The 16017-nt window shown below is 38.4% G+C and overlaps 1 protein-coding gene across 7 annotated transcripts in view; it reads right to left on the bottom strand.

Moving 5' to 3' along the window:
• Positions 1-11033: 11033 nt before the first annotated feature.
• UBR5 (ubiquitin protein ligase E3 component n-recognin 5) overlaps positions 11034-16017 on the bottom strand; it is a 141958-nt gene continuing 136974 nt past the window's right edge. For all 7 annotated transcript variants that reach the window (XM_067711586.1, XM_067711589.1, XM_067711588.1 and 4 more), the window contains exons 58-59: positions 14857-14942; positions 11034-11650 (exon numbers count right to left, since the gene is read on the bottom strand). In XM_067711586.1, the coding sequence (XP_067567687.1) occupies positions 11438-11650; positions 14857-14942 (299 nt within the window). In that variant the 3' untranslated portion in view covers positions 11034-11437. The remainder of the gene's footprint in view (positions 11651-14856; positions 14943-16017) is intronic.

Below are 16017 nucleotides of genomic sequence, written 5' to 3'. Positions count from 1 at the left end.
CAAGAGATTTCTGTGCATTAATTTTGTATCCTGCACATTTACCAAATTCATTGATTAGCTCTAGTAGTTTTCTGGTAGCATCTTTAGGATTCTCTCTGTATAGTATCATGTCATCTGCAAACAGTGACAGCTTTACTACTGCTTTTCTGATTTGGATTCCTTTTATTTCCTTTTCTTCTCTGATTGCTGTGGCTAAAACTTCCAAAACTATATTGAATAAGAGTGGTGAGAGTGGGCAACCTTGTCTTGTTCCTGATCTTAGTGGAAATGCTTTCAGTTTTTCACCATTGAGGACGATGTTGGCTGTGGGTTTATCATATATGGCCTTTATTATGTTGAGGAAAGTTCCCTCTGTGCCTACTTTCTGGAGGGTTTTTATCATAAATGGGTGTTGAATTTTTTCGAAAGCTTTCTCTGCATCTATTGAGATGATCATATGGTTTTTCTCCTTCAATTTGTTAATACGGCGTATCACATTGATTGATTTGCGTATGTTGAAGAATCCTTGCATTCCTGGAATAAACCCCACTTGATCATGGTGTATGCTCCTTTTAATGTGCTGTTGGATTCTGTTTGCTAGTATTTTGTTGAGGATTTTTGCATCTATGTTCATCAGTGATATTGGCCTGTAGTTTTCTTTCTTTGTGACATCCTTGTCTGGTTTTGGTATCAAGGTGATGGTGGCCTTGTAGAATGAATTTGGGAGTTTTCCTCCCTGTGCTGTATTTTGGAAGAGTTTGAGAAGGATAGGTGTTAGCTCTTCTCTAAAATAGGTGTTAGCTCTTCTCTAAATGTTTGATAGAATTCGCATGTGAAGCCATCTGGTCCTGGGCTTTTGTTTGCTGGAAGATTTTTAATCACACTTTCCATTTCAGTGCTTGTGATTGGTCTGTTCCTATTTTGTATTTCTTCCTGATTCAGTCTTGGCAGTTGTGCATTTCTAAGAATTTGTCCATTTTTTCCAGGTTGTCCATTTTATTGGCATAGAGTTGCTTGTAGTAATCTCTCATGATCTTTTGTATTTCTATAGTGTCAGTTGTTACTATTCCTTTTTCATTTCTAATTCTATTGATTTGAGTCCTCTCCCTTTTTTTCTTGATGAGTCTGGCTAATGGTTTATCTATTTTGTTTATCTTCTCAAAGAACCAGCTTTTAGTTTTATTGATCTTCGCTATCGTTTCCTTCATTTCTTTTTCATTTATTTTTGATCTGATTTTTATGATTTCTTTCCTTCTGCTAACTTTGGGGTTTTTTTGTTCTTCTTTCTCTAATTGCTTTAGGTGCAAGGTTAGGTTGTTTATTCGAGATGTTTCCTGTTTCTTAAGGTGGGCTTGTATTGCTATAAACTTCCCTCTTAGAACTGCTTTTGCTGCATCCCATAGGTTTTGGGTCATCGTGTCTCCATTGTCATTTGTTTCTAGGTATTTTTTTATTTCCTCTTTGATTTCTTCAGTGATCACTTCGTTATTAAGTAATGTATTGTTTAGCCTCCACGTGTTTGTATTTTATACAGATCTTTTCCTGTAATTGATATCTAGTCTCATGGCGTTGTGGTCGGAAAAGGTACTTGATACAATTTCAATTTTCTTAAATTTACCAAGGCTTGATTTGTGATCCAAGATACGAGCTATCCTGGAGAATGTTCCATGAGCACTTGAGAAAAATGTGTATTCTGTTGTTTTTGGATGGAATGTCCTATAAATATCAATTAAGTCCATCTTGTTTAATGTATCATTTAAAGCTGTGTTTCCCTATTTATTTTCATTTTGGATGATCTGTCCATTGGTGAAAGTGGGGTGTTAAAGTCCCCTACTATGAATGTGTTACTGTCGATTTCACCTTTTATGGCTGTTAGTATTTCCCTTATGTATTGAGGTGCTCCTATGTTGGGTGCATAAATATTTACAATTGTTATATCTTCTTCTTGGATCGATCCCTTGATCATTATGTAGTTTCCTTCTTTGTCTCTTGTAATAGTCTTTATTTTAAAGTCTATTTTGTCTGATATGAAAATTGCTACTCCAGCTTTCTTTTGGTTTCCATTTACATGAAATATCTTTTTCCATCCCCTCACTTTCAGTCTGTATGTGTCCCTAGGTCTGAAGTGGGTCTCTTGTAGACAGCATATATATGGGTCTTGTTTTTGTATCCATTTAGCCAATCTGTGTCTTTTGGTGGGAGCATTTAATCCATTTACATTTAAGGTAATTATCGATATGTATGTTCCTATTCCCATTTTCTTAATTGTTTTGGGTTTGTTATTGTAGGTCTTTTCCTTCTCTTGTGTTTCTTGCCTAGAGAAGTTCCTTTAGCATTTGTTGTAAAGCTGGTTTTGTGGTGCTGAACTCTCTCAGCTTTTGCTTGTCTGTAAAGGTTTTAATTTCTCCATCAAATCTGAATGAGATCCTTGCTGGGTAGAGTAATCTTGTTTGCAGTTTTTTCTCCTTCATCACTTTCAGTATGTCCTGCCACTCCCTTCTGGCTTGCAGAGTTTCTGCTGAAAGATCAGCTGTTAACCTTATAGGGATTCCCTTGTGTGTTATTTGTTGTTTTTCCCTTGCTGCTTTTAATATGCTTTCTTTGTATTTAATTTTTGACAGTTTGATTAATATGTGTTTTGGCGTATTTCTCCTTGGATTTATCCTGTATGGGACTCTCTGTGCTTCCTGGACTTGATTAACTATTTCCTTTCCCATATTAGGGAAGTTTTCAACTATAATCTCTTCAAATATTTTCTCAGTCCCTTTCTTTTTCTCTTCTTCTTCTGCAACCCCTATAATTCGAATGTTGGTGCGTTTAATGTTGTCCCAGAGGTCTCTGAGACTGTCCTCAGTTCTTTTCATTCTTTTTTCTTTATTCTGCTCTGCAGTAGTTATTTCCACTATTTTATCTTCCAGGTCACTTATCCATTCTTCTGTCTGTTATTCTGTTATTGATCCCATCTAGAGTATTTTTCATTTTATTTATTGTGTTGTTCATCATTGTTTGATTCATCTTTAGTTCTTCTAGGTACTTGTTAAATGTTTCTTGCATTTTGTCTATTCTATTTCCAAGATTTTGGATCATCTTTACTATCATTATTCTGAATTCTTTTTCAGGTAGACTGCCTATTTCCTCTTCATTTGTTAGGTCTGGGAGGTTTTTATCTTGCTCCTTCATCTGCTGTGTGTTTTTTTGTCTTCTCATTTTGCTTATCTGACTGTGTTTGGGGTCTCCTTTTTGCAGGCTGCAGGTTCGTAGTTCCCATTGTTGTTGATGTCTGTCCCCAGTGGCTAATGCTGGTGTTGAGATGGAGATCTCTGGGAGATTTTCGCCTCTTGATATTATGTGGAGCTGGGAGGTCTCTTGTTGACCAGTGTCCTGAAGTTGGGTCTCCCACCTCAGAGACACAGCACTGACTCCTGGCTGCAGCACCAAGAGCCTTTCATCCACACGGCTCAGAATAAAAGGAGAAAAAGTAGAGAGAAGGAATTAGTAGAAGAAAGAAGGAAGGAAGGAAGATAGGAAGAAAGGAGGGAAGGAAGGAAGAAGGAAAGAAAGAAAGTAAGGAGTGGGGAGGGAGGGAGGGACGGTGGGAGGAAGGAAGGACAGAGGGAAGGAAGGAAAAAAGAAAGAATATAAAGTAAAATAAAGTAAAATATAATAAAGTTATTAAATTAAAAAATAATTATTAAAAAAATTAAAAACAAAAATGGATGGATAGAACCTTAGGACAAATGGTGGAAGCAAAGCTGTACAGACAAAATCTCACACAGAAGTGTACACATACACACTCACAAAAAGAGGAAAAGGTTTGGAAAAAATCATAAATCTTGCTCTCAAAATCCACCTCCTCAATTTTGGGATGATTCGTTGTCTAAAGGGAAGGAGGGAAGGAAGGAAGGAAAGAAAGAACGAAAGAAGATAAAGTAATATAAAGTTATTAAAATTAATTATTAAGAAAAAAAGTTAAAAAAACGGACGGATAGAACCCTAGGACAAATGGTGGAAGCAAAGCTATACAGACAAAATCTCACACAGAAGCATACACATACACACTCACAAAAAGAGGAAAAGGGGAAAAAACCATAAATCTTGCTCTCAAAGTCCACCTTCTCAATTTGGGGTGCTTCGTTGTCTATTCATGTATTCCACAGATGCAGGGTACATCAAGTTGATTGTGGAGCTTTAATCCACTGCTTCTGAGGCTGCTGGGAGAGATTCCCCTTTCACTTCTTTGTTCTCACAGCTCCCAGGGGCTCAGCGTTGGATTTGGTCCCGCCTCTGCGTGTAGGTCAATGGAGGGCGTCTGTTTTTCACTGAGACAGGACAGGGTTAAAGGAGCCGCTGATTCAGGGGCTCTGGCTCACTCAGGCCGGGGAGAGGGAGGGGCGCGGAGTGCGGGTCGAGCCTGCGGCGGCAGAGGCCGGCATGACGTTGCACCATCCTGAGGCCTGCCTTGCGTTCTCCCGGGGAAGTTATCCCTGGATCCCGGGAACCTGGCAGTGGCGGGCAGCACAGGCTTCCCGGAAGAGGGGTGTGGAGAGTGACCTGTGCTCACACACAGGCCCCTTGGTCGTGGCAGCAGCAGCCTTAGCGTCTCCCGCCCGTCTCTGGGGTCCGCGCTTTTAGCTGCGGCTCGCGCCCGTCTCTGGAGTTCCTTTAAGCAGCGCTCTTAATCCCCTCTCCTCGCACACCAGGAAACAAAGAGGGAAGAAAAAATCTCTTGCCTCGTAGGCACCTCCAGACCTTTTCCCCGCCTCCCTCCCAGCTAGCCGTGGTGCATAACCCCTTCAGGCTGTGTTTACCCTGTCAACCCCAGTCCTCTCCCTGCCTCTGATCAAAGCCCAAGCCTCAGCTCGCAGCCCCGCCCGCCCCCCGGGTGAGCAGACAAGCCTCTCAGGCTGGTGAGTGCGGGTTGGCACCGATCCTCTGTGCGGCAATCTCCCCGCTTTGCCCTCCGCACCCTGCTGCTGTGCTCTCCTCCGCGGCGCGGAAGCTCCCCTCTCCGCCACCCGCAGTCTCCGCCCGCAAAGGGGCTTCCCAGTGTGTGGAAACCTTTCCTCCTTCACAGCTCCCTCCCACTGGTGCCGGTCCCGTCCCTATTCCCTTGTCTCTGTTCTTTCTTTTTTCCTTTTGCCCTACCCAGGTACGTGGGGAGTTTCTTGCCTTTTTGGAGGTGTGAGGTTATCTGCCATTATTCAGTAGGTGTTCTGTGGGAGTTGTTCCACGTGTAGATGCATTTCTGGTGTATCTGTGGGGAGGAAGGTGATCTCCGCGTCTTAACTCTTCTGCCATCTTCCCCTCCTAGATAATTTATTGATTCATAAATTATATTTGAGCCAGGCACCATTCTAAGCACTGGGTTTAAAAGAAGTAAACAAGGATAGTTTCTGATGGTCTCTGCTCTTGAGGTCACTGGAGAAGTTAGACAACAAGCGAGTGAACTAGTTTCAGATAATGCATGGACCAAGAATGGTGGGAATTACACCTGTGCCTCTGAGCTTTAAAGGTAAAGTCATAGCTGTAGGAAAGCAATGGCTAGGAGTTCTTTGTTATTCTCATGAGCTTTCAGAAGTCTAAGGCATTGTGGTAGCGGAAAAGTGCAGAATGACAAAAATTGTATGAAAATCTTGGTTCTCCTCTCACTTTCCCAAATCACTTAAACCTTCAGCTGCTGTACCTTGAAATATCAGTAAGTTTTTGCCTCCCTTATTTAATGTTCCAAGGTAGTTCTGCTAAAATTTTATTTAAAAATTAATAGAATCTGTTTTACAATCTTTAAGATGCTTCCAGAAAGTTCATATGATCAAGAAAACTTACATACCTATCCAAGACAAGCTTGTCTCTATCTTGCTTTACTACCTCACTAATTGTAAATAATACAGTAGTTCCTTATCTATTAGAAGCCTTTAAGGAATAAATTATTTCTTTCATTCAACACATATATGAGTGCTTACTTTGTTCCAGGCCCTGTATTTCAGGTTACAGAATTTCATTTGACATCCTAAACCTTACCAACTTTGTATCTTTTAAAACAAAATGCATGCTTCTCTGCCTTTTTCCAGTGTATACAGACATTTTTAGTGAAATGAATAGTCATCCTGAGCTGAAGTATTGATAAATGTTAGTCTTGGGTGCTGTTTTTGAATTGGATGGGTCTCCTGCCATGTCATCTGTGTAGCAGATACATTGTTTGCAGTATTCAGATTTTCAGACCTGGTACTACCAAATGTTTCTACATTAAATGGCTCCATTCTACTTTTTGAATGTTTGCTAGCTTCCTTGATCCTAATTTGCCATTTCTAATCTGTCGTGAAGCAGAAACCCAATGATCAAACATTCTAGGAATCAAAGCCTCTGCTTTCATTATTGTACTTAGATTTTGGTGCCTGTTTTTTGACACAGCCGTTAGCACTATTTTTACTCACTCTTCCCCACCCCAATCCATTTCTTGGTAATTGAGAGGATTCTTATGGTTTTTAGGTGGGCAGAATTCTTAATGAAACATAACACAAATTTAGGTATTTGTTATTTAAAGGTACTAAATAAATGTGTAAAAAATGATCACATAAGCCTTCCATTTCTATAAGCAGTAAACAGTACCTTATGATTTCATTACACAATCTGAAAATTTTTACCTGAGAGCTTGACACTTTGTTTACAAAGTTACTTTCCTAGGGCTAATTCGTAATACTCAAATGTAATCAGAACTATGCCATAATTTTGCAATAGACAGTGCATTTAATCTTCATAAATAGTCAAATTTCATCTTCCCCTTGAAGAAAGCATTTCAAACAGAAATACACAGCCTGCTCTTTTTCCCGAAGAGTTCCTGCATGTACCTACATGCACTACGTAAAAATGCAAACTATTGATTCAAAGAATCCAGTTCAGCAACTAGAAATAATCAAAAATACATTCTGAAAGAGATTCAGAAAATTATTTTACCCATGAAAGACATTTACTATTTTAGAGAAAGCAGCTCGTTTCAACTCATGAGAAAACTTGCAAACAAGAAATTAGTTTTTCATTATGTATGGTGCTTTTCATTTTTTAAGACTTAAAAGTAGGTACCATGGTTGATTTTAGAAAATTCACAGATCTTCAGAGTTCTTATTATCCTCAGGGGAAGTTACTAAAAGACAAAAGTTTTTCTTAGAAATCTTTAGCAAAAAATATATGAATCACTCTGCCTTTTCATAATCAGCCAGACTCTCATTGGAGTATTTCATTATTCTATGACTGATATTGTGATTTATAATAAGCAGTACATATTTGGTCTTTATTCCCTGTTTCTGGTGCAGAGCTCCCCAAACCCTCAGAATTTTCTAAGTGATGAGAACAATGTTGCTTTTGTTATGTTAATGAGGTGACTTTTGGACCACTCATAAGGATGGGGGCTGGTTGCCAGGGGAACCAACCTTGACTGGGTTGGAACTTTCAGTCCCACCCCCACCTCTATGCAGGGAGAGGGACTGGAGGTTGAATCAATCACCAGTGGTCAATGATTTAGTCAATCATACCTGTGAAATGAGGCCTCCATAAAAACCCAGATAGGCAGGGTTCAGAGAGCTTCAGCGTTGGTGAACACGTGTAGATGTAGGGAGAGGACATGGAAGCTCCACACCCTTTCCCCATGCTTTGCCCAGTGTTTATCTTCCATCTGGCTGTTCCTAAGTTACATCCTTTTATAATAAACCAGTGACCTAATAAGTAAAATGTTCGAGTTCTGTGAGCCGCTTCAGCAAATTAATCAAACCCAAGGAGAGTCATGGGAACCTCTGATTTATATAGCCAGTCAGAAGTATAGTTAACAACTTGGGCTTGCAATTGGCTTTTTTTTTTTTTTTTGCGGTACGCGGGCCTCTCACTGTTGTGGCCTCTCCCATTGCGGAGCACAGGCTCCAGATGCGCAGGCCCAGCGGCCATGGCTCACGGGCCCAACCGCTCCATGGCATGTGGGATCTTCCCGGACCGGGGCACGAACCTGTGTCCCCTGCATCGGCAGGCGGACTCTCAACCACTGCGCCACCAGGGAAGCCCTGCAATTGGCTCTTAAGTGGAGGGCGGGTCTTGTGGGACTGAGCCCTTTACCTGTGGAATCTGATGCTATCTCCAGGTAGATAGTGTCAGAATTGAGTTGAACTGTGCATTGCTTGGTGGTATGGGGGAACCTCCCTCCATACACACACACCTACATACTGGAATTGGGTGCTCAGGGCCTTTAATAACCAACTCAATTATAATCGTATCTTCCACAAAATAGTGTAGCCCAATGTTCAGGAATGCAAGCTCCAGGATGCCTGGAGACATCTCACTTCAGCACTTACCAGCTGTGTAACCTTGAGCAAAAGTTTTAATGTGTCGAGTTTCCTATCTGTGAGGATGGTAATAGTGCCTATCTCAGGATAAAATGAAATACAGTAAAGCACTTAACAAACTGCCTAACACATAGTAAATACTCAATAAAATTAAGAGAAACTTCATGTTTTCAGTGGTAACAATCCAGTAATTTTTTTTGAATCTCAGGAGGTAACATAAGATTCTTTGCTTATATTTAATCCAAGGTATTTTGAAATGAGTAAACATGTCACATTTAAAATACATTTCTACATTAATCAAACGGTGTTTAGAGAAGAATTAATCTCTATGTTCATACCTACCTACTTAGGTTAATGTAAACATTGAAAATATTTTCAATCACTACCCAGGCACAGGAGGAAGAACCTAATCCAGGAGTAGATGATTAACAGAATTGCCTTTCCATAGGTTCTAAGAAGGAAAGGTTTGGATCTGGGGCGTTTACCAAGAGGGGGCTTTATATTCATGAAAAAAAGGAATGCTCTTTGGGAAGTGTTTCAGAAATCACCTGGGATGCTGTTAAGAATAAAGATTTCTGTTCTCTACTTATGAGTTACTGAATCAGAATGTGATTGAGAGGATGAGCAAAGCTTACGAATCTCTATTAACAAGCACAAGAGAATCACATTCAGAAGCATAAGAACTACTGCCTCAAGGGAAGATCTCAGCTTGAGTTTAGACCTAGATAATGCTGACTACCTCTAAACACACAAAAATAATATATTTAGGAGAGAAATCGTATCTTCAGGGGCAAGTACTAAATAGTGAAATTATGCTATTTAAAAATCCTCTCAAGTATGCCCCAGGAAGCCATTTATACTGGGTAGTCTTGATATTCAGATAATTCAGGGGAAAGAAATAAAAGTAGCAAAACTTTGAAAACCTTCAGTAAAGTTCATTCTTGGTCTTCTATTCCTAAATTTGTTTTCAAGTCCATTAGATTTAATCACTAAACAAGACCAAAAGAGAACTTTATTTTACATGACTTTATTTTACATTTAGAACCATTTTATGCTTTACTTTAAAAAAAAAAAAAAAAACCTCTGCTTTTAATATTTCTAAAAGCATTTTAACCAAAATTTTGATTTAGGAAGACTTTAAGACATTGTGCATTATTTTAAATACTTTCATTCTTTCAATAACTATTAAAAATAAGTTCACAATTAGGGTTTCAAATGTCCTAATCATATCTAGTTTGTTTTCATTTAATATTTTATCAATTCCGTCATGTGCATACAGTTTTTCTCTTTCAGACACATCGATGAAAATCAGCTCTTACTCTAATTACTATTTCATTTATTCAGAAATAGCATTTAGACATAAAAATCAATGTCTCATTTTGTAAAGTAACCGTTGGTTAATTTACACATCTCATACATCTTATGTTGTATATGTTTTAAGTAATATAAGGAATTTTACTACTGTCACTTTAGTTTTTAATATTTATTGTGTCAGCAGGGCTGAAAATATCACATGGTTCAGTCTTCTGAAGGAAGTTATATATATATATATATATATATATATATATATATAACATATGTAACATATATGTGTGTGTGTGTGTGTGTATATATATATATATATATATATATAAAATAAAGCATAGTGCCTTTGAATGTGAAAAACATCCCAAAGGCCAGGAGTCCTATAAAGGAAATGAAAGGTAGGAAAGACTCCAGAGAATTTCTCTCCTCATTTTCAATATGTAAAGTGACTGGTTTAAGTCACTTTACTGAAGACATGGTGAAGAAAACAGTGTTCCTTATTATGCCATTGAATAAAGCTACTAAAACCACAAGAATTCAGAGATAATGGTCCTAAGCTACATAATTAATAGGTCATCAAAAAGAACCTCTCACTTAGTTATCAAATATAAGTGAAGCAACTTCCTATGCCAAGTAAGGCTCACTTTACTTCTTCCCCCATTTGTAAAAAGAAAAAGTGGCCTGGCCAGTGCCATTCAGGATTCTCTGCTAACTGTAAAATGTGGACTGATTTTCTTCTGTTTCTTATAGTCCATGTGTACATTCAGTTCTTTAAATCAAAATTTTTATGCACATAACCATGTCGGTATATCGCCCTTAGTTTAAAAATGTACAACTACATAAATAAAAACTGTTTCTTCAGTATTACTTGACATTTCTTCTGTAATTTCTTTATTTAAAAAAGTAAATGTAACAAGATACTTAAAAAAGGCTAGATACAAAAGTAGTTAAGCTGCTCACGAACATTTAAAATTTTCCAAAATTTATCTTCAATAATCATGATCTTATAAAACATTTTACAGTTATCAGAAAGTGCCCAGGCTGAGTTTACATAACTGAAATGCCTTAGTACAAATGTCTAGTTAGAACTGAAGTGCAGTACACCTGACTTGACTGCTCATTGAAATAGGGATACAAAGGAAAAAGTTGATTGTGATAAAGTATTGTGCATTGGCCCCCATCATATGTACAAAAAAGTGCCCTCACTCAAATGAACAAATTACATGCAAAATATTAGTGATATCATTTAATATCCTAGAGCTCAATGCAGTCAAACCGCAATAGAAGTGGTTTTTATAGGTAAAAGTGATTCATCTCTAAGATCTGAATGTTCAGAACTTTTTTTTTTTTTACAAGTTCCATATACAGGATACACAGTTGCAGCCAACCACAAACTAAACACCATAAAAAAAGTTAAAATGAAAACACAGAACATACTTAATTTTTTATTTTGAAATTCCCTATTCCCGCTATACAAGAACCTTTGCTGAAACACTTTCCACAAAGGCAGCAGTGAATTTTCAGAACATTTTACATTTTTTCCCCTCAGCAAAAAGATAAATCACAGTGTAAATTATGTTGTTCTGCTGTCATCTTTGGCTGGGGTTAGACCCAGAAGTCGCTGACTAGCAAACCATTACAGTGAAATATTGCTAGTGCTCCTCAGGCCTTTAAGCTACAAACTCAGCAAGGAATGTTTGCATTTAATCTCTTTAAGGTACCACCACAGGGTGTGACAGCATTAACTTTCATAAACTTTTATAGACAAATGGAAAAAAATCTACAAAATAAGCTAGTAATATTACACAGCAGTACACACTTTTTATACTCTACACAAAACCAAAATTCTTGGTCTTAATGGCGAGTAGCAATTTCTGTTTGAGAATCTGTTTAGAGGAATAGAGTGGGACATAAAGTCGAGAAATGCAAGTATTTGCAGTAGGAAGATGTTGGTCATCTGGTGGTCTTATTGTGATGGAGGGCATAGGCTGAAATCCTTCTTCACTGGCTGGTAATGATGGACTTGATGTCCAAAAGTAAACCTAAACAGGAGTATAATAATGACAAGTTTGGCTTTTAAAAGATTAACATTCAACCCTTAACTCTGGCAATATATACATAGAGCCCCATTCTTGTGTTAAAACCTACGAAGGGGTATTATTTTGAACTGGGTTTTAAATTTATTTCTTGTATAAAAAAGGAAAGGTTCAGGGCTTCCCTAGTGGCGCAGTGGTTGAGAGTCTGCCTGCCGATGCAGGGGACACGGGTTTGTGCCCTGGTCCGGGAAGATCCCACATGCCGCGGAGCGGCTCGGCCCGTGAGCCATGGCCGCTGAGCCTGCGCGTCCGGAGCTTGTGCTCCGTAACGGGAGAGGCCACAACAGTGAGAGGCCTGCGTACCGCAAAAAAAAAAAAAAAAAAAGGAAAGGTTCAGGGTCAGAAGAGAAAAAAATGTCAGGTATGTAGAAAAGTGACTATGTTTCATTGCCTCAGTTTCTCATCTGTAACGTGAGGCTATTGGACTAAATGCTCTCTAAGGGCCTTTCCAGTTGCTAAGTTCCACAGAGTATCCCTTAGTGTTAATAAGGTACAAGGTCTCCAAAAAAGGTTCAAGATTCACAGAGGTTATCTAAGTTATTTTGTATTTTATCTACTAGCAAAACAACCCAGGGGCTTCCCTGGTGGCACAGTGGTTGAGAGTCCGTCTGCCGATGCAGGGGACATGGGTTCGTGCCCCGGTCCGGGAAGATCCCACATGCCGCGGAGCGGCTGGGCCCGTGAGCCATGGCCGCTGAGCCTGCGCATCCGGAGCCTGTGCTCCACCATGGGAGAGGCCACAGCAGTAAGAGGCCCACATACTGCAAAAAAACCCCCAGTATTTTCAGTGGTCCATTGTGATACATAATAATTTTATAATAGTAATTAAGTGTTCGACAGCATCTACTGTACATCAAAATCCATGCAATAAGCCATGTTAACATATCTGGGGTTTTTTTAAGATTTTTTTTTTTGGTGGGGGATGGGGACCATTTTTAAAGTCTTTATTGAATTTGTTACAATATTGCTTCTGCTTTATGTTTTGGTTTTTTGGCCCCGAGGTATGTGGGATCTTAGCTCCCCGACCAGGGATCGAATCCGCACCCCGCACACTGGAAGGCAAAATCTTAACCACTGGACTGCCAGGGAAGTCCCAACACTGAGTTTTAAAAATGCATCTAATTTGTGTAATATACCATAAATTACTTTTTCTTTAAATATGATAACCAAAGATATACTTTCCTGAAATATTTTCATTAATACATATCATTCCTCTCTTAAGGTAAAGCTTTTAAAATCTTGCATTTATAGTGTACAACTAAACAGACAAAATATATTCATTATCCCAGAATGACTAGGAAACCTAAACTATTTCCTGAAGCATAGTTTTGTGAGAAATCTCATCTAGAATTCTACAGAAGGAGGCAGGAAAAAAAACCTCTGTGTCAGGGTCTCCAAAATCTTCAAAGAACTATAAAAGAGCTGGAAGGTACTGTAGAGGTAAAGCTGGCCCAATCTACTCATTTTACAGGTAAAAAACAAACTTAAAGTGTTTCTCCAAGGATAAATATGATTAACCAGACAGATGACTACATCGCTGGACCTCCAAGAAGTTAGAGGAAGAGAAATAAATACCAGAGGACTTCTCAGAACTTTTACTAGTGACCTGTGACTCTCCAAGAGGGAAATAAACTATGTAGTCTTACCCCACAATCCTGGGACTAATAATTCAAGGGAAAACAGTTTAGGAAACGCTGTTATATTCTGTCCTTGAGACACATAAGGAAAAACCCAACAATATGTGAAGGATAACCTCCCAAAAGGGGAAGGGGAAGGGGAGGAGGTAAAAGACACCTTGGTATAACAGGAGTTTAAAGAGTAAAGCTCACAAATTAAAGCTACTGCTAAGACATTTTGAGGCCCCTACAGAGGGAAATTCTCTCTCATAAAAGACTGAATAGTTAACAGCTTTCTCTTCCAGTAGAAGGCAGAAATGCAGTGAGACTTAACTTGACCGACTGCACTGAGGATGTATTGGTTTTGCTCTGAATCCGAAGATTGACTCAAGAACCCTAATTACATTATCAGGTACTCCTAAAGCCAACAGGGACAGATATGGTATTAGCATTAGTAGGGACTTTGGGGTTGGTCCACAAGATCGGGAAAGTCAAAGTACATGGAATTATATGGAATCAACCTAGGGAGCAACCTAGGAAACTACCATATGGCTAAGCCAAGAACAAAACCCAGCTGACAGCTAGGACTGCTGGACAACCTGTCTTGCTATAGTGGAGAAATACTGGAAGGCTCTTGGGGCCATGTCAAGATGAAGGAATGCTAAATGCACGACCCCTTCCCCACAAAAAAAAATCAATAAGTTACTGCCTGAATTACAGGTAAATTGGAAACAGCAAGTTTTGTGCTTTCATGCACAAGTAACTTATTTCTCCCTCTCAAATGAAACTGGGGGATATATCTAGAAATTGGATCATTTTTATACATTCCATAAGAGGTCTGGTTTAGAATATTGAGAACTAAGGCTGCATCAACAGGGGAAATGTCACAGGGAACTATGAGGAATATGAATAGAAAGGATCTCGTGAGATTTTCTGGGTAAGGAATGTCCCTCAAATTTCTACAGGAAAGTCTAGACTGCCTTTCAAGGTTAATGGACAGGTTGACTTGGATATACTCAAGGTTGGACATAGGTTCCACAGACTTGACAGACTTTTCAATATAATCAAAGTTTATATCATCTAATTTATGATTCTAAGTTAATAATAAGATTAAAATCAGATATGTAGTACTCATAATTAAGCTATTCTATTCATAGTATACAGAGCAATTAAGATACTATTCAAAAATTTTGCAAAGATTTGCTGCTAGGCAAAAAGATTAAGGATGTACAAAAGAGGCTGCTAGCATATATAAGCACTATAGGGGAAAAAACATGTCTCAACAATAAGCTAGTATTATCTTCTGGGACTAAGGATGGCATTTTAATAGCTAAGATGTATTTCACTCTGCTTACAGTTTTACTCATACTTCTGTTCTAGAGTAGAGAAACAAAACTGCCTTTTATTTGACCTTCAATAATTTTCTTAGCCAAAATTAAAATGACCAACCATTACAAATTGAAAACAAAACGCCGTCATACATAGTATTTAAGGTTTTTACATTTTCTTCTACAAATCTTGTGAAACTTAACTTACAAGATCTTGTCGTTCTGTCATGCTCATCTTCTCTACAATTGACCAGAACCAACGCTTGAACTGCAAGAGCTTCTCAGCATTTTCTCCTACAAATGAATATAAATTCAATAAATATACTGTATCAGTTGTAAAGCAATTATACTCCAATAAAGATGTTAAAAATATATACTATATCAGTTGTATTTTTAGAATATTACTTCTTATAAAAGTAGGTATAAAATTAAAATGGGGGGGGCACTAACCCTAACAGAGGAAGTTAGGACCACTTACATAATGTGAAACCTCTAGAGTTCATTAATCAATCCTAAAGACCAAGATGACCAAGACAAGAAAAATGAACCACCAGCCTCAAAAATCACATGACTTTAATTCCACCTGTAAGTCATGAGTTTTCTTATGATCTTAAACCAGTGCTTCTCAAAGTTTAATGAGTTCACAAATCCCTTGGATCGAGATCTTTTTAAAATGCAGACTCTCATTCACTAGGTATGGGAGAAGAAAGGGGAAAGGAACCAGAGATTCTGCATTTCTAAAAAGCTTCCAGATGATGCTGATGCTGCTGATCTCAGGATCATACTTGGAGTGTCTTTAGGTATTTTTTTCCCGCTTCTAGGTTTCTGGTTTGTAAATAAGCCAAGTTCTTATCTCCCAAGTATTGAAAATTATATTAATAAGTGGCACAAAAACTACTACACAATGATCTATACGTTGCCAAGCATGAGGGAAAAACAAGAAAATTTATCCAAATTTAACTTACTATAATTTGGCTGAAGCTGTTTGCAAAGTATGAAAAATAAAGGGGAAAAAACTGGTATCTTCATGTATGCAATAATCTTGGACTAGAGTTATAATAGTCCTCTCAGGAATTTCTTGGAGCCTCCAGTGTTTTATTGTGTAGTCACAGCTAAAAAGTCTACTCCTAGAATATGGGACTTGAAAAGGAAGGGTTGCAACAAATCAAGCACTAAAGATGAATGTTACTCTAGGATTATCACTACCTCTTGTTATTCTTTCTAGATTCTCCATGCGTTTGTGTGCTCTTATGTCTTTCTAAGTGTGCTTTGGATCCGGTTCTACAAAGCAAACATCATGTAGTCAAATTCTTTAATTAGAGTTTAAGGAACATGAATAGGGAAAGGCCAATAGAACTGTCACATGGAT

Source organism: Pseudorca crassidens, chromosome 17 (genome assembly GCF_039906515.1).
Source record: "Pseudorca crassidens isolate mPseCra1 chromosome 17, mPseCra1.hap1, whole genome shotgun sequence".
NCBI lineage: Eukaryota > Metazoa > Chordata > Mammalia > Artiodactyla > Delphinidae > Pseudorca > Pseudorca crassidens.
Note: the sequence above shows the minus strand (reverse complement) of the source record. Positions and strands in the feature narration are given on the sequence as shown.